At 37.9% G+C, this 18,589-nt stretch overlaps 1 protein-coding gene across 2 annotated transcripts in view; it reads left to right on the top strand.

Moving 5' to 3' along the window:
* LOC145342122 (U2 snRNP-associated SURP motif-containing protein-like) overlaps positions 1 to 18,589 on the top strand; it is a 68,459-nt gene that overhangs the window by 23,986 nt on the left and 25,884 nt on the right. For both annotated transcript variants that reach the window (XM_080187362.1, XM_080187361.1), the window contains exons 11-18: positions 1,784 to 1,827; positions 3,999 to 4,103; positions 4,196 to 4,262; positions 4,584 to 4,753; positions 13,503 to 13,665; positions 13,953 to 14,032; positions 14,125 to 14,212; positions 16,112 to 16,240. In XM_080187362.1, the coding sequence (XP_080043488.1) occupies positions 1,784 to 1,827; positions 3,999 to 4,103; positions 4,196 to 4,262; positions 4,584 to 4,753; positions 13,503 to 13,665; positions 13,953 to 14,032; positions 14,125 to 14,212; positions 16,112 to 16,240 (846 nt within the window). The remainder of the gene's footprint in view (positions 1 to 1,783; positions 1,828 to 3,998; positions 4,104 to 4,195; positions 4,263 to 4,583; positions 4,754 to 13,502; positions 13,666 to 13,952; positions 14,033 to 14,124; positions 14,213 to 16,111; positions 16,241 to 18,589) is intronic.

The raw sequence follows: 18,589 nt of genomic DNA, 5'->3' as shown, positions 1-18,589 counted from the left end.
AAGAGACAAATATTGTAAGCTTAGTGTTGTGAATCTTTGTTTAACTGTTTGAAGGTTGACATTTACTGCCTGTTCTTTAATTTCTTTTGGAGATATGTAGTGAGGCAATGCATACATTTTGAGGTTCTTGTAAGTAACATCTTGGCACCGAGATGTCAAAGTATAGAGAAATAAGCCTGGAGCTGGTTTTATTTTACTGGAGTGTATTTGGGACTTTGGTTTTAACAACTTAATCCCACCCAAAATTTGACGCCTCTAGAATGGAATGATAAACTGGCTAAGAATTAATTTAGTTTTTATAATTTTTTCTAATGCACACTGAAATGCATGGAACTGTCTATCTTCATGGTCTTTTGAACCCGTCATTTAGTAGCCAGTTTAAGCAGAATTCGAAGACGTGGTTAGAAAAAAAAAACTTTGATATATAAAATGTAGGAATTAAACATTTCAGGCATGCGCTGCAGTATTTTAGTCCATAATAACATTAGAAATCATACAAATCATCGAAAGCCTACAGTACAGGAAGAGGCCATTCGGCCCATCAAGTCTGCACTGACCACAATCCTACCCAAGCCCTACCTTCACACACTTACCAACTAATCCCTCTAACCTATGTATCTCAGGATGTTAAGGGCAATTTTAGCATGGCCAATCAACCTAATCCACACATCTTTGGACTGTTAGTTTCTCAGTAAGGTATCAGTCAACAGTTTGAAATCTTAATAATCATAAACTATTCATAACCACCTTTGGTGCTAACTAAATATTTAAACCACTTTCTAAAAACTTCAAATTTTCTTACTGTCAAAATTGAAGCCTGTAGTTTTACTGATGAACACTTGCACAATAAGTATGTGTATTATTTGTAATATGTAAATATTATTAGTAATATTTACACACATTATTTGTAATATGTGTAAATATTTGTTTACAATTAGTAAATAAAAATTTATTCCCATATGGAAGGGGCACAGCTTTTTCTCAATTCCGTCCTTTTTTGATTGATGCAAACCTTGGCTGTCTGTGGCACTATTAATTCAGTAACAGATTCAGCCAAATGTATCATGTACAGAACTTCCAGAACTGAGTGTTTTCAGCTCATTGTGTCCCAGTAGTAGGTAGTCATGATCTCATACTATTGTTGCAGTGGACTTAATTTTTAAAAATTTTTTTGCTTTGCTCTGGAGTGCAGACATGTTATTACCCACCTCCAAAGTCTTGAGATGTTGTAAAATAACAAGGTAACCTTAGTATTGCGGGATACTGTTAATGATAACCTCTACAACATACTGTTGCTTTAATCCAAGTTAAAGCTGAACTTGTGCTTAAATTAAGATTTTTTTGAGATTTGACATTCTGGTTCTCACAACATCAACATTATTATATTTTGCATTTTGTGATATTCTCCATACAATTATCGAGTGATACTTTAGAGCATTTCTGTACCAAGACCCAGCAACTACTGACTGAACCCAGTAGTACCCATTAGAGTAGTGAAGCTTACAGAATAATCAAGGAAGAGCAAACATATATTAAAATCCAGATGCCTATATTTTGTGTTAGACCAAATGCCCTGGTGAGTAAGCTGCTTTCAAGTATTTTGTGCTTAACGTTTGTTTTTGTAGGGTTTTTTTTATTTTCTAATTAAACACCAGCTAGGCATAGCATTAAAATACCAACTGTTGCTTTTGTTTTGTTCTTGATGCTGTATGTCCTGCAGTGTTTCACCAGCAAATACTCACATTCTTTATATTTTTACTATTTGATGTGACTTCATGTGCAGACTCTGTCCGAAGCCGTAGTCAAAGTGGTTATCCCAACAGAAAGGTACACTTTCAGTTCATTCTTACTACTACTGCTACTACGACTAAGCAGCCTATTTGCGACAAGACTTTTAGTAGACCAAAGGATTTTTTTCCACATGTGCTTACGTGCCTGAAAGGATGGACCCCATTTCTGCGAGCAACCATATAGTTCTAGAAATATTCCATTAATTTATGATCTGAAACTAGTTATCAACATTTAGTCCTAGAAGTGGCTTAAAATAAACTATCAATTTTCTGGAGTTAAGTGTTACGTCTACATTGACATAATTCTTAATCAACTATGGATAGACGTTTGTGGAGGATTTTGTAAACTAATTTTGGCAGAGTTTTTTTGTGCTTTGTTACTAAAATGTAGTTGAAGTGTTGACTTGTACTTCGCTGTTGCTTAGTAATGAACTTGGTTGAGCTTATGCTGTGATGTCTTGCTCAGAGGAATGGGGACTCTTGGTACGTAATAGCTTTAAAAAACCCAAATAAATAGATTCGTGGATAGAGTGTGCCTTAGTCACAACACAATGAACGGACCAGAGGAACAGGGGACTGAAGTGGCGACTTGCTGATGCCTCAGGACGCTGAACTGAGTGGAGCCTGATGCTGGTTTTCACTGTTCCGTGCGAATGTCCAAGGCTTCGTGGGATAACAAGGATGCGCAACTACGGTTTGAGCCTGTTAGCTCTTCACTCTTTGGTAGTTTTTGCTGTTAGTAATCAACTCGGCCACATGAATTATGGACACTTGGTACTTTCAGGTAATACTTACACTACAAATAGCTTCTATACTTACGTATACCAGCTGTAATGGATGTGAACCCAGATTATAACTTTTTGTTATTTTCAGGTATTGTTATTTTGTTGTAACAAATTGTAAAAAAGCTTGTGGATATTAGGTTGTGTTTTAAAGCCACAATACACATTCATAAAACACCAAGAACATCTAGTACACTAATAGAATATTTTGTCATAACTGCGTGTGCTAGAATTAAAATGAAATCAAAGTTAGTGAACTTCAATTTCAGAGCATTCATCCATTGCCTGTATGTTTCTCAAAGCATGTCATGTGTCTTACGACTTGTAACTATTGTAAAACAAATTGGTGCTTATCGAAGTTGGTGCATTTAGCAGGAAGTATCAGAAAGGATTTGAGGCTTCTAATGCACAATTATATTAACATTTTCAAATATTGCATTTCACTTATTCTGTAATGAAATTCCTGCAAACTAATTTAGTGTCAATGTATATTGTGGCTTTAAACGGTTATATATTTCACTATGAATTCTAATTTGATATTGATATTTGTCATTATTCCTGAATTTTTGTATGTAGTACTATTCTGGGTTTCTTCAGCTTTGCTACAAAGCAAAAATGAGTACAACTGTAGGAAAATGTACCATCCAAAATCTTGATAATGTACTAGTATGCTAGAAAAATAATTAGCTTTTACTCATCAGGAGGGGTGATTTGGATGGTGCAGTGGGTTAGAACGAGACCTGAATTTATATTTGGCCCAGTGTCGTATGTTTGCTAGTCATAGGCAAGATGAAATTGAAGTATGTTTGGGCAGTATCAATCTGTTTCTCAGTGAGCCTGGGGTTGGAAAGAAAACTGGCAACCTTACTCAAGAATTGAGAGATGGGAAATGGAAAAAATCATATTGGTCTAATAGGGGTGCTCTTTTGCACTCCTCGTTGGAGCAGAGTAGCGAGAGCTTTACTCCACATCTAACTTTTTTTTTCTTACCTGATTTTGATGCTTACTTTGGGTTCCTAAAATGGAAAGGTGTTCCATTCGCCAGTACCAACATCCTTTACACTAAAGATTACAAATTCACACAATATATTTTTTATGTTTGAACCTTTAAATGCAATTGCAAAAATATTGCCTGTAGTAGCTGATAGTAGTAAGTAATGCAGTAAAAATGTAGGTGGTTGTAGTTGTGCAAGTTTTCTGTTGGATTGGAGATCTGCTTTATATATCTTGAAACACTGCACCAATTGCTTTGAGATTGTGGATTCACTGAGAAAGGGGACAGCATCAACTTGTATTGTCTTATTTCTGTTGATTCAAATGTTGTAATGGCTTTCACTTTTGAAAGCATTTCTGTAATTTCTTACTATTTAAGATATGTTTAATTGGGCATTTTTGAACAATGTTTAATTTTCTTCTGTTCTGTTAGGAACCTGTTGTGTCTCATTCATCGAATGATCGAATTTGTGGTGCGTGAGGGACCAGTTTTTGAAGCTTTAATTATGAATCGAGAAATTAATAATCCCCAGTTTAGGTAAAAATTAATATATTGATTGTTTTGATCAACTTTTTAAATTAATGTTAATAAAATGCTGTGATGATTCTTCTCATGAACTCCTTTGCCAGATTCCTATTTGAGAACAAGAACCCAGCGCATATATACTATAGATGGAAGCTGTTTTCTATTCTGCAGGTAAATTCAAAGTTACAAATATTTCAGTTAATTTGTTCCATTTAATTATTTTGGTATTGTTGTGCTTGTTGATAAGTTAACTTTATTTGTCTGTCTTAACCTTCAGCTGAAGATGCACCATTTAGCAAAAATTATACATTCTTGCTGCTTTTATGCTACTTATTGTTCATAATTTTCTATTGCTATATTTAAGTAGAAACCAGTCAACAGTGGAAATAAATTAATTTGCTCGAAAAATACTCCCCAGTTACTTCATTGAGAAATCTAAATCAAGATAGGCTTTTCAAATCCAAATTGCTTGTGCTGTTTCTCCGTACATAGGGTGACTCTCCAACTAAATGGCGCACAGAGGATTTCCGAATATTTAAATGTGGTTCAGTGTGGCATCCGCCACCTATGAATCCCTATTTGCATGGCATGCCAGAGGATGGAGAAATAGAAGTACCTGTTGAACAAGAGGAACCAGTGAAAAAAGGGCAACTGAAGGATGAGTGAGTGCTACTGTCTGTATAAGGTGGTGAATATCTGACTTAGTGCCCGCAGGAATCTCTAAGTAACTAGTATACAACTCTTTTCAGAATCTTAACTATTACAGAACTGCTTGCAGGAATTTCTAAGATGTGGAGTTGCCGGCGTTGGACTGGGGTAGGCACAGTAAGTAACCAGGTTAAAGTCCAACAGGTTTATTTGGTAGCATGAGCTTTCGGAGCACTACTCCTTCAGTTGAGTGCAGGATTTGTTTCACAAACAGGGCATATATAGATACACACTCATAATTATATGATAATGGTTGGAGTGTGAGTCTTAACAGGTAGTCAAGTTTTTACAAGTGCAGACAATGTGAGTGGAAAATAATTTGACAATTTGATTTCAAATTTGATATCAAAAAATAATTTGATAATTATTTATCAAAATTCGCTGGACTCCGGGGAAGTGCCAGAAAATTGGAAAGTGGCAAATGTTACGCCGCTGTTTAAAAAAGGTAGTAGACAAAAGGCAGGGAATTATAGGCCGGTTCGTTTAACGTATGTAGTTTGAAGAATGCTAGAATCCGTCATCAAAGAAGAAATAGCGAGGCACCTAGAAAACAATGGTTTGATCGAGCAAACGCAGCACGGATTCGTTAAGGGGAAGTCGTGTTTGACGAATGTATTGGATTTCTATGAGGATATGATATGCGGTAGACAGAGGGGAACCGGTGGATGTGGTGTATTTAGATTTCCAAAAGGCGTTTGATAAGGTGCCTCACAAAGTGCACGGAGTTGCGGGTAAGGTGTTAGCATGGATGGAGGATTGACTGTCTAATAGGAAGCAAAGAGTTGGTATCAATGGGTGCTATTCTGGTTGGCCGTTGGTGACTAGTGGAATGCCGCAGGGATCGGTGCTGGGGCCTCAACTGTTTACCATTGACATAGATGATCTGGAGGAGGGGGCTGAGTTTAGGGTGACGAAATTTGCTGATGACACGAAGATGAGTGGGAAAGCAAATTGCGTGGAGGGTGTGGAAAGTCTGCAGAGAGATCTGGATAGGCTGAGCGAGTGGGTGAGGGCCTGGCAGATAGAGTATAATGTTAGCAAATGTGAGGTTATCCACTTTGGCAGAAATAATAGTAGGAGGGATTATTACTTAAACGGCAAAAAGCTGCAATATGCTATGGTGCAGAGGGACCTGGGGGTCCTTGTGTAAGAGTCGCAAAAACCCAGTCTGCAGGTGCAGCAGGTAATCAAGAAGGCGAACGGAATGTTGGCCTTTATCGTGAGGGGGATAGAATATAAAAGTAGGGAGGTCTTCCTGCAACTGTGCAGGGTACTGGTGAGGCCGCAGCTGGAGTACTGTGTGCAGTTTTGGTTGCCGCACTTGTGGAAGGATATATTGGCCTTAGAGGGAGTGCAGAGGAGGTTCACTAGGCTGATACTGGAGATGAGGGGGTTGGCCTATGAAGAGAGACTAAATAGACTGGGTCTGTACTCATTGGAGTTTAGAAGGATGAGGGGGGATCTTATAGAGACATATAAGATAATGAAGGGGATGGATAGGGTAGAGGTAGAGAGATTCTTCCCGCTCAGAAAGGATAGCAGGACTAGAGGACACAGCCTTAAGATAAGGCCGGGGGGGGGGGATGGCAGTTTAGATCGGAGTTGAGGAGGAACTTCTTCACTCAAAGAATGGTGAATCTCTGGAATTCTCTGCCCGTTGAAGTGGTGGAAGCTACCTCGCTAAATATATTTAAGTCACGGGTAGATAGGTTTCTGATAGACAAGGGAATTAAGGGTTATGGGGAGAAAGTGGAACTGATCCACTTCAGATCAGCCATGATCTTATTGAATGGCAGGGCAGGCTCAAAGGGCTAGATGGCCTACCCCTGCTCCTATTTCTTATGTTCTTATGAGAGAGGGTTAAGCACAGGCTAGAGGTGTGAATTGTCTCAAGCCAGGATAGTTAGTGAGATTTTGCAAGGCCTGGCAAGTCGTGGGGGTTGCAGATAGTGTGACAAGATCCCTGTTGAGGCCGTCCTCATGCATTCAGAACTTGGCTATCATTGTTAAGAATACATAACTGCTTTCATAGTCTAAATAACTATTATAGAACTGCCTGCAGGAATCTCTAAAGAACTTCCTTCAGAATAACTAGTGTGTAAGTGCCTTTAGCACAAGCATCATATTAATGAAATAGCATTAAAAAAAATCAAAAATTTTAAATACAAATGAGTTGGACTTGATTGTAACCACATAATGCTCACTTGTTTGTAATGCTTTATTCTAGCTCAGTAGTTTTTTATTCATTCAGACCAGTCCCTGCTACAAAACAGGGTTCATACCCCAGATCAGAATTGCACGTTTCTGATGATTGAACTGGGAAGGAACACATTGCACGAGAACAGGAATAGATCATGTAGCCCATTGAGCTTGCTTCATCATTCAATAGTGCCATTCAGAGATGTCCAGGTTAGGTAGATTAGCCATGGTAAATGTGCGAGGTTACGGAGTTAGGGCCAGGAGTGGTATGGATCTGGGTAAGATGATTGGAAAATAAGTGCATCCTCGATGAGCTGAATGCCCTCCTTCTACACTGTAGGGATTCTATGGTTAATATGATCGGGCCTGATATTGAACGTCACGTTCACTTTCCTGCCCATTTCTGATATCCCTTGATTCCCCGAAAGACCAAGGTATTTGTCCATCTCAGCCTTAAATGCGTTCAGCAATGGAGCATCCAAAATCTTGCTGGGCAGAGAATCCCAAAGATTCACAGCTTTTTGCGTAGGTAATTTCTCCTCATCTCATGACCAACCCCTTATCCTGAGACTGTATCCCTATGATTTTGATTCCCCGACTGGTGGAAGCAATCTCTGTGTCTGCCCTGTTGAGGCTTTTTAAAATTTTATAGATCTCAATGTGATCACTTTGGATTCTTCTGAACTCCAGAGATAGCTTTAAATTGAGGAGTGATAGATATAGGACAGGTGTCAGACGTAGGTTCTTTACTCAGAGAGTAGTAAGGGCGTGGAATGTCCCGCCAGTTTGCTTAGCAGCTGTTGGGAAAATCATGGCATCTATTAAGGTAGTCTTAACAATACACTTAGAAAAGCATTGCATGATTAAAATAAGTTAACATGGTTTTACTAAAGGGAATCCTGTTAGACAAATCTTGGATTTTTTTTGAGGATGTATCTAATAAGGCAAATGAAGGGGAATCCATATAGTAAATTTGGATTTCTAAAAGGCATTCGGTAATGTGCCACACAAAGCAAGATCTTGAGTTGGGAGTAATATATTAACATGAATAGAGGATTGGTTAACGGATAGAACACAGTAATTACCCCAGCCCAACGTTGGCATCTCCACATCATAATGGATAGAAAGCAGAGAGTAGGAACCAATGTTAAGGGCATTTAAATGTTCATTGGATAAACATATGGATGATATTGGAATAGTGTAGCTTAGATGGGCATTAGATTGGTTTCACAGATCAGTGCAACATCAAGGGCTGAAGTGCCTGTACTGCGCTGTAATATTCTATGTACTAATGTAAGCCCAGTTTACTCAGTTTCTCATCATAGGACAACCCATTCATCAGGCACCAATTTAGTGTACTTTCTCTACTGTTTCCAATGCATGTATATCCTTACTTAAATGTCGGGAAAAGAAACATACATAATATTCTCGATCTGGTCTCTGAAACCATGTAGAATTGTAGCAAAACTTTGTTGTATTCCAGTCCCCTTGCAATAAAGAACAACATGCCATTCACCTTACTGATTGCTTGCTACATCTGTATGCTGACCTTCTGTGTTCCTTGTATGAGCACATCCAATAATCTTTAAACATCAATATTTACAGGTTTCAGTTCCTTACAAGCAAAGTGAATAATTTCAAACTTCCCTGTATTTGCCAACTTGGTGCCTACTCACTTAACCTGGCTGTATCTCTTTAGCCTCTGTTTTTCCCACAGCTTAACCTTTACATATAACTTGATATTATCGGTAAGCTTAAAGACATTACTCTCTGTCTCTCCATCTAAGACACTAATATAATAGATTGTAAATAGCTTAGCCCCCCTGCCCCGACCTGCACAGTTCCTTGTGGCGTTATACTATTCACTGCCTGTCAACTTGAAAAAAGCCCCATTGACACCTACTGTCTGCTTTCTATCCATTATGATGTGGAGATGCCGAAGTTGGACTGGGGTAATTACTGTGTTCTATCCGTTAACCAATCCTCTACTCATGTTAATATATTACTCCCAACTCAAGATCTTGCTTTGTGTGGCACATTACCGAATGCCTTTTAGAAATCCGAATTTACTATATGGATTCCCCTTCATTTGCCCTATTAGATACATCCCCAAAAAAAAATCCAAGATTTGTCTAACAGGATTCCCTTTAGTAAAACCATGTTAACTTATTTTAATCATGCAATGCTTTTCTAAGTGTATTGTTAAGACTACCTCAATAGATTCCATCATTTTCCCAACAGCTGCTTAGCAAACTGGCCTGTAGTTCCCCGCCTTCTCTCTTGAAAAGCGATGTAACGTTTGCCAACTTCCAATCTGATGGTACTGTTTCTGGATCTATAGAGTTTTGGAAAATCACAGCTATTGCATCCACTATCTTTGCAGTTAGCTATTTTAGAACCCTAAGATGTAATCAATCAGGTCCCAGGAATTTGTAAGAATTTAGTCTCAAGTTTGATATTAATTTCCTCACTTTCTTTAGCCTCTACTTGTGGTACGCAACTCGTGTCTTCTGTGAGGACAGACACAAAATATTTCTACAATGCATCTGTCATTTCCTCATTCCCCATAATTTCCCCTGCCTTTACTTCTAAGGGGCCAATGTTTAGCTACTGTCTTCCTTTTTAAAATATTTGGAAATGCTCTTACAAACTATTTTTATGTTTCTGTCTCATTTACTCTATTTTTTCCTTTTTAATCAACTTTTTGGTGGCCGTTTGCTGGCTTCTAAAGCACTCCCAACCCTCAGACTTGCTATTGTTTTTGTAACATTGTAATCTCTTTTAATCTATTGCTATGCATAAGTTCCTGAACGAGCCATGGTTTGGTTTTCCTTGTTGAGTTTTGGTTTCCCAATGGAATGTATTTTTGTTGAACATTTTAGAATAGTTTCTTTCAATGTTTTCCATAGTTCATTTACTTCCATATCTGTAGTTAATTTACCCAATTAAGCTTGGACTGTTCTCTCCTCTTACCTACGTAATTGACTTTGTTTAAGTTTTAAAATTCGTGTCTGGACTGGAGTATGTCACTTTCAAACTTTAGATGGAATTCAGTGATATAATCACTATTTCCCTAAAAATCTTTTCTGTGACAATACTAATTAACACTGCTTCATTACACAATAGTTGTGGACCCGAATCTTGAGCAAGATCACCCTTAATGAAAATATCAAATGCGTAGGACATATTTTGTTACCTGGGAAGTATGTTAACATTGAACAGAAAGTACAACCAGGAAATGAGTGCAAATACTGGAATGGACAAACGTTCACTTTCAAAAAATTAACTGCTAAATGCCAAATTAGCCACAAAGCAAAGTTGGAATGCCACATTGCATCAATTTTGACATAGGGAAGTGAGTGTTGGACGATCGGTGAAACAATGCAGAGAAGAATTGAGGCTCTAGAGTTGTGATTTTTGAGGCAAATAATGAAGATATCTTGAACAAGTAACACCACCAGTGAAGGGTATCAGTAAAATCTGAGACCAAATGAACTCCGCTGATCAAGAAGAGATGGTAGGAATTTCTTGAGCTCACAAAAAAATCATAATTAAAAAGTCTGCTGCTGATATGAAAGATCACTGGTGAAAGAGATCGAGGTAGAAAAAGACCTTTTTAAAGAGCCTGAAAAATTGGATTAATGTACCACTAACGAAGATGGTCCAAATCTCTAGAGTATGATTAACATGGAAGTTCATGGTTGTCAAAGCCACTTTGGGACATGGTACCTGAAGAGAGAGATTCGTGGTGATTTTTGTGTTTGGGCATATGCTAAAGAGTTTGCATGGAAACTTGGTGTTAACTTCAAGTCATTGAATTTAGCTCAGTACTGAGTGCATTCTGGGGATAATTATCTTATTGCACCTCCAGGCTCTTGACTTCATACTGGGGTTCAGTCGCAAAGGTGTCAGTTGACTGGCAATACTTTGTACCAACACTATTTTTGATGTGTGAACCTGCACAGTTACATTAACTGGCTGCTTGGCCATGGAGATTATCAGAATTGAGCCAGCTCCTGCTTTTGGTCCATTTCCCCCCTCATTTGCTTCCAATTGGTGTCAGTAGATAGTAACTGGGAATGGAACCGCTGGTTCATTTTCTCCTTCCTAATAACAGTGTGCTGAGACCCACTCTAGCACCTTTGGCACTGTCCAAATTGTGATTGAACCTGTCATTCTTCTGTAATTATTCCATACCTTTACACTTAATAAATGGTCATTGTGGGAATACACAACTATATTCAATAGTGCAGTTAGAATAATGCAGTTATGACAAGCAAAATTTCAGCACATTCCTTCATTTAAAGGAATAAGCATGTTAGAGAATATTTGGCTCTAGTAGCACGTTTTCGGGCAGATATTTTTTGTTAGTCTCACAGTGAAAGGGTGATTCACTTACTATTAAAATATTGACTTTCTAGGCTTTTGTGAGAATGTGCCTCTAAGGGATACTGGAATTTAGCATAGTTGTTTTAGATTATCCTAGTATTCTTTTGAACTATTCAGGTATTATAAGGGAAGGAGACAGAAAGCAGGAAACTGTAGGCCAATTAGCCTAGCATTTGTCATAAGGAAAATGTTAAAAGCCATTATTAAAGATATTATGTCAGGGCTCTTGGGAAAAATGTGAGATAATTAGGCAGCATCAACATAGCTTTGTAAAAGAAAAATCATGTTTAAGCAATTTATTGGAGTTGTTTGAAGGAGTCGTGTTGTGGTTAAAGGGAGCTGATGGATATACAGAAGGCATGCAATAAGGTGCAACATGAAAGGTTACTATGGAAAATGAAAGCTCATGATGTAGGGGTGACATTGGCATGGATTGAAGATTGGCCAGCTAATAGGAAACAGTTGGCAGAATGTGGTGAGTTGTGTGCCACAGTGATCTGTGTTCTGGTCTCAACTTTTTATAATTTATGTGAATGACTTAGATGAAGGGATTGGAGGTTTGGTTGCTAAATTTGCTGATAGGTAGGAAAGTAAATTGTGAAGAGAACAAAGGGAGCTACAAAGGTTAAATGAGTAGGTAAAAATCTGGCAAACATGAAAAAAGGCTTGTTAATGAGGATCTGAGTGTCCTAGTACATGGATCACAAAAGGCTAGTATACAGGAACAGCAAGTAATTAGGAAAGCAAATAGAATGTTAGTTATTGTGAAGGGAATTGATTACAAAAGTAGGGAGGTTATGCTTCAACTGCACAGGGCATTAATGAGACCACGTCTGCTGTGTTGTGTACAGTATTAACCTCTTCATTTAAGGAAATGATGTAATTGAATGGTGGAGCAGACTCGAGGGGCTGTGTGCCTACTGCTCCTATGTTCGCATAATAGGCTGTGTCATCTAGATTCAAACTTTTTTTAATCACCATAGTGACAAGTAAAAAAAATCTAACATTTTTAAAAAGTCTTGTGTACACCTCATTGGCACATCAGAAATGTGCCCTATTTAATGTCTAAGTTTAGATTACATGTTATTTTTGTAAAACTCTTTGACAAGCTTGTGTGTTTGGGCTACTTGTTTGTGTTTACTAGACAGAATAGATGGGTGAATTCAATATCAACTCAGACACAAATTAGAGAGGAAAATAAAGATTGTATTAAGCAAGAAGAAGGGTCAAAGTAAAAGTAAGAATTTCTTTTAAATTAAGTAACATTTTTAAAATTTCTCAATCATTCATAACTTGAAGGAATTAAACACTCCAATTTAAAATTGTTTATTTTCAGGCTATGAGTGGTTATTGGCAGTCATTTGCAATCATTGCACCTGTAAAAGGGTACATATGCTGATAATTACTAAACTGTGCTTTCTGTGGTGAATTTAATGGATAATTAATGTGGATATACAGCAACTTTCACAGAGCAGATGTATGTGAGATATCATTTTCATGATGTTAATAGTGATGCAATTGAGCCAGGAACTTGTGGCAGGAATTTGCAATTCAAGGGTATTGTATTCTCGCCTTAAGTTGCTGGCAGATTTGTATATTGATAATAGCTTGAATTATTCAGGTGTTAATTTTTCAGTGAAATATATTTTAAGCTCATGTCAATTTATAGAGAGTTTTGAGTTCAGTTCCACTGAGCACAAGAATTATCGGGTGCATCTTTAACATTTAATAGATATCAAAAATTTTAGCACCCCATAGTGATAATCCTGGGGTTAAGTCCTACTTGAAACAGTAAAGTTGTCATTAATACAAATTGACTATCATTTCCTGAAATGTAAAATACCCTGTTCATTTCTGCTTTTACATCATTGTTCCAGTTTTTGATCATTTAAATCCCTTTCCCTTTTGCTAATAGAACAGCAGGCTAAGCATTTTCATTGTAGATTTTGTGACAGAGAACCCGGGATTTAGTTGATGCAAAGACTGCATTAAAGGAAATTATTTGGAAAGAGAACAATTCTGAGGATTGTTTGCATTTGTTAAAATTTCAGTTTGGGATGTGGATGTGTTAATATACAAGTTCAATATGTGACTAACTCACTGTAAAATTTACAGGCAAAGAGACAAATTGGAGAATATCTTGAGAGGCTTGGCACCACATCGAAATGATATAGGTGATGCTATGGTCTTCTGTTTGAATAATGCAGAGGCTGCTGAAGAAATTGTGGATTGCATTGCAGAATCACTGTCTATTTTACAAACTCCATTGCAGAAAAAGGTAAACTTGCAAAAGTTAAAGTTGCATATGCACATGTAACATTTGGTAATTGTTTAGTGCTGATATCAACTACCATCAATTGTATAACATGATATCTTAACCATGTTTAATTGTGTTTCATGCTATTACTAAAGTCCTCCAGCAAGCTTAATATATAGCTTTAAATATTGGATTAATAATTTGGCACATCACTGAAACTTAATGTTGATGCTTGCACCTGTTACTTAAGAGACTGTTTTTGAAAACCAAAAGCTGAGATGTATGCTTTGTTTTTTCTTTTATTGCAGATAGCAAGGCTGTACTTAGTGTCTGACATTCTGTACAATTCCTGTGCTAAAGTAGCCAATGCATCTTATTATAGGAAATAGTAAGTTTCATTCTTTTTTGGTATAAATTTTTTGAATTGATTTCAGGAACAGCATAGCTTGTGTAATTTGAAGTATTTTATTCTTTTAACAGTTTTGAAACCAGGCTCCCTCAAATATTTACTGATATGCATGAAGCCCATAAAGTGATTCAAGCGAGACTTCAAGCAGAACAATTCAAGGTATGGTTTTGCTACAGAGTTTATAATTGAATGAAAGTACAGAATGTTCTCCTTGTGTAACACATCACCATTTTTCATAGAACAACATTTTATCCAGATTTATTTGTTTTTTTAAGAAAATAATTTGTTTGATATCTTCAGCTTGTCGTGGTTTAAAATTTTGCTTTAAGATTTTGGTTTTCAATAATTAAAATTTAAGGAACATGGCATGAACTTGATTTTAAACTACCCCAAGAACTGGCTGGCCTTGGACCTTAATTTCTACAGCAGATATGCTCAGCTGCTGCTATTGGATCAGTTTAGAGCATTGCCTATTGCCTCAGAACAAGGATGTTCCTTTAAATTCACACCTTTGGAGTGGCCAAGCAGGGAAGGATAATTCTGTAGGAAAGTCTCCAAAATATATTTATAAAAAACTAAAAATTCATAAAAAATATTTAGCTCTATCAAAAATGAGTACGTTAAGGAAAATGCAGCCCTTTTTAGGCTTCCTTTCACTGAGACTGCTTGTCATGCAGTATAGGATTCCATTACTTTAAATGCAATCTCAATAGTGTAACTTTGTTGCCTACTTGAAAATCATTCTTGTGTGAACCTAATGTTCACCTTGCTAAGATCTAAGTGCTGCTTAGGTTTATATATTCTTATTCTTCTTGGCATTTATCAAAGTTGACAGCCATGTTTTTTTTTCCCCACTGCTTGTATATATTTTCAGCAATGTATATATTTTCAGCATTAAGCAATTTCAGATTAGAAATATCACTTGATGGATGCTGAAATAAAATTTCTCTAATCTGCCTCACCTCAACCATACAACCTTGTTGCAACTGTATTTAATCTTTTTCAAGTTTCCACACCAACGTTACCATCTTAAAAGCAAGAGTAGTGCCAAAATGCAACAATATCAAGAGCTGTTAGAAGCTGAGTTAATAGTCCACAAATTGATTTTACTCGCAATCCGTGCAAATATGAAAGAGGACGGCTTTTTATTCACCTACTCTTTCTCTAATTTTGAGCTGCCTGCATTTTTGATAACTTTGACTCTAGCTGGCGTCCAGCTCCACAAGTACTAATTGTCCTCTGAAAACATGTGAAACGCTCCCTTAAATGCATGACCGAAGCAGTGATTGTTGAGCCAGAATTTGATAATAGGTGACATCACTGATTAGCCTTAGCATCATTCCAAGCATGTGGAATTGACAACACTGAGGAGACACAGAGTAGGAACCTTGATTGAATTTACTAGTTTAGCAGTGTTGAGGCCATTTGTAGTATTCTGCTACTTTCACCCTGGCTATGATATACTAACTTTGCACAGACTGTGAATCAAAACTGTCACTGTCTGTTCTATATACCACTGTTACAAGCAGATTTTATTAACAGCGCCATCTGATAAGCAGAGGTAGCAAGAGGCAACGTTAATTGCTTGGTTGGATTCATGTCCAGATTTGAAGAAAGAAAACCATGCACTAATTCTCTGTGCCAATTGCCTTATCTGCATTACTTTAAAACGTTCACGTTGTTCATTATGTGTGGGATTTTGTTTAGGACAGTTGTTCTGTTCATGATGCATTTATGACACAGTATTGGTTTTAATAACCCTCAGTGATTTGTTTCTTTGATAAGAAATAACTGTTGCTTTTTCGTGCTGAATTTCTAATTTTCCTTTAAGTTGGTTTACTTTATCCTACAATAATTGTACACTGAAGATCTGTGTCAAATGCTGTTTTCAGGATATCTGGCACTTTATAAAGTACTCATTTTTGTATAGATAAGCTGTAACTTGTATGCTTCTTTACCAGTGTTTGGAATTAAAATAATGTTTAACATAAACTGATTTCACTTGTGTCCCATAACACATTTTAAAATGATAATTGTGCTTTATTTATTTCTGTTTAGCAAAGGATAATGACATGCTTTAGAGCATGGGAAGATTGGGCAGTGTATCCAGAGCCATTCCTCATTAGGCTGCAGAATATATTCCTTGGACTAATGAAACTGGATGACGATTTATCAGAAAGACCTATCGTATGTATTAGTATTGAATTATCTTTTTAATGCTACCAGATGGCGAATGAAGCTCTTCTCTTGGCTTTTTGTGGGCAGCATGGTGGCACAGTGGTTAGCACTGCCGCCTCTTAGCGCCAGGGACCCGAGTTCAATTCTGGCCTCAGTTGACTGTGTGGAGTTTGCGTGTTCTTCCTGTGTCTGTGTGGGTTTCCTCCCATAGTCCAAAGATGTGCAGGTAAAGCCATGATAAATTGTTCCTTAGTGTCGGGGGCATTAGCAGGGTAAATACGTGGGGTTACATGGATATGGCCTGGGTGGGATTGTTGTTGCTGCTGGCTTGTTGGGCCAAATGATGGCCTCCTGCACTGTAGGGATTTTATGATTTATAAGTTCATTAGATATAGGAGCAGAATTAGGCCATTCAGCCCACCGAATCTGCTCTGGCATTTGATCATGGCTGATAAGTTCCTCGGCCCCATTTTCCTGCCTTTCCCTATATCTCTTCAACCCCTTATCAATTAAAAATCTGTCTAACTCCTCCTTAAATTTACTCACTGTCCCAGCATCCACCGCACTTGGGGTAGCGAATTCCACAGATTCTCAATCCTTTGGGAGAAGTAGTTTCTCCTCAACTCTTTTTTAAATTTTGCTACCCCTTATCCTGTTGCCTGCTGCACAGTCTGTTTTAACCCTTATACGGTGGACAAATAACTACGAGTTCACGTCTTATTAGTACAGCCAATATTTATTTAAACCCACACAATCAATAATCACCCACCTAACCAACAATAAGTTATCTTACAGGAAATACTAGAATTCAAGTCCAGTACAAGATCTTGATTTAACTTTGTATGACTGGCAAGTACCCCAGCAGATTTTGGCCTTTATCTGTGCGATAGTCTCGGTCACCCTCTGCGTAATCTGGTCCATGGCCTGGTCTGCTACTCTGACGCTGGTCTTCCTTCCTTCCTTCCTTCTCAGGTGTGGTGGCTCTCCTCATGCTGGTCGCCGTTGTTGTAGCTCGTTCGTGGGGTCAGAGAGAGAGAGATTCCTGGTTGCGCAGCACCTTTTGTACCCTGTTGGGTTTCACTCCCCTTTTGGCCATTGCCAATCAATCGATCAAGACATGATCCCCTGATTGATGAGAGTCCAATCAGGTGCTGCCACACCAATCTCTGGGCGTGTTGCCAACAGTCGTGTCTGTAGGTGCTTGAGGCACATAGGTCACATACCTCCCTCCTAAATAAGGGTTCACGGGGCCCTTATGTCTGGTACACAATCCAGTGTGACCAGAAAGTCTCTTTCATCCTGGAGATGAAACAACTCAGTTTGACCATAAAGTCCCTTTCATCCTGGGGATGACCCATATCCTGTTTATTCACTCTTCAGGGTTGCAGCCTGTTTGTCTTTGTCTTTAAACTGCAGCCTTTTGTTTTAGTTCTTGCCCAATTATCCTAGAATGCTTTACACATCGCTGTTTTAGATGGCCGGTTTGGCCACAATCCTAAAACTATGATTTCTCGTCCTAGAATGCCCCACAAGAGGAAGCATCCGCTCCACATCTACTTTATCTGTACGTTTTATCATCTTGTGTACCTCAATTTGATCTCACCTCATTCTTCTAAATTCCAGAGAGCGTAGGCCTAAACTGTTCAATCTCTCTTCATATGACAAACCCCTCATCTCTGGAATCAATCTAGTGAACGTCCGCTGAACTGCCTCCAGTGCCACTACATCTTTCCTCAAATAAGGGGACCAAAACTATGCATAATACTCGGTGTGACCTCATCAATGCCTTGCATAGTTGCATCAATAATTCCTTACCTTTATATTCTATTCCTTTAGTTATAAATGTCAACATTCCATTTGTTTTCTTTATTATCTGCTGTACCTGCATGCGAGTTTTCTGTGACTCATGAATGAGTACACCCAGATCCTTCTGCACCGGAGCACCCCAAAGTGTCTTCCCATGTAGATAATAAGTCGCCTTCCCATTTTTCTGACTGAAATGCATGACCTCACACTTATCCATGTTAAACTCCATCTATCACATTCTGGCCCACTCCCCTAACCCATCTATATTCATTTGTATGATTCTTATTTCTTCATTGCAAGTTACTGTCTTGACTGTTTTTGCGTCATCTGCAAATTTGGCTATAGAACGTTCTATCCCTATATCCAAGTCATTAATATAGATTATAAACAGCTGGGGCCCAAGGACTGAACCCTGTGGCACTCCACTAGTTACTTCTTGCCGTCCTGAAAAAAAACATTTATCTCAACTCTGTCTTCTGTTCATCGGTAAGAAGTCTGACAACACCAGGTTTAAGTCCAACCAATTTATTTGATAGTAAAGTCACAAGCTTT

This window comes from Carcharhinus amblyrhynchos, chromosome 4, assembly GCF_965287045.1.
Source record: "Carcharhinus amblyrhynchos chromosome 4, sCarAmb.v2.hapA, whole genome shotgun sequence".
Taxonomy (NCBI): Eukaryota; Metazoa; Chordata; class Chondrichthyes; order Carcharhiniformes; family Carcharhinidae; genus Carcharhinus; species Carcharhinus amblyrhynchos.
The sequence above is the reverse complement of the archived record's forward strand: the minus strand, read 5'-3'. Positions and strand labels throughout refer to the sequence as shown.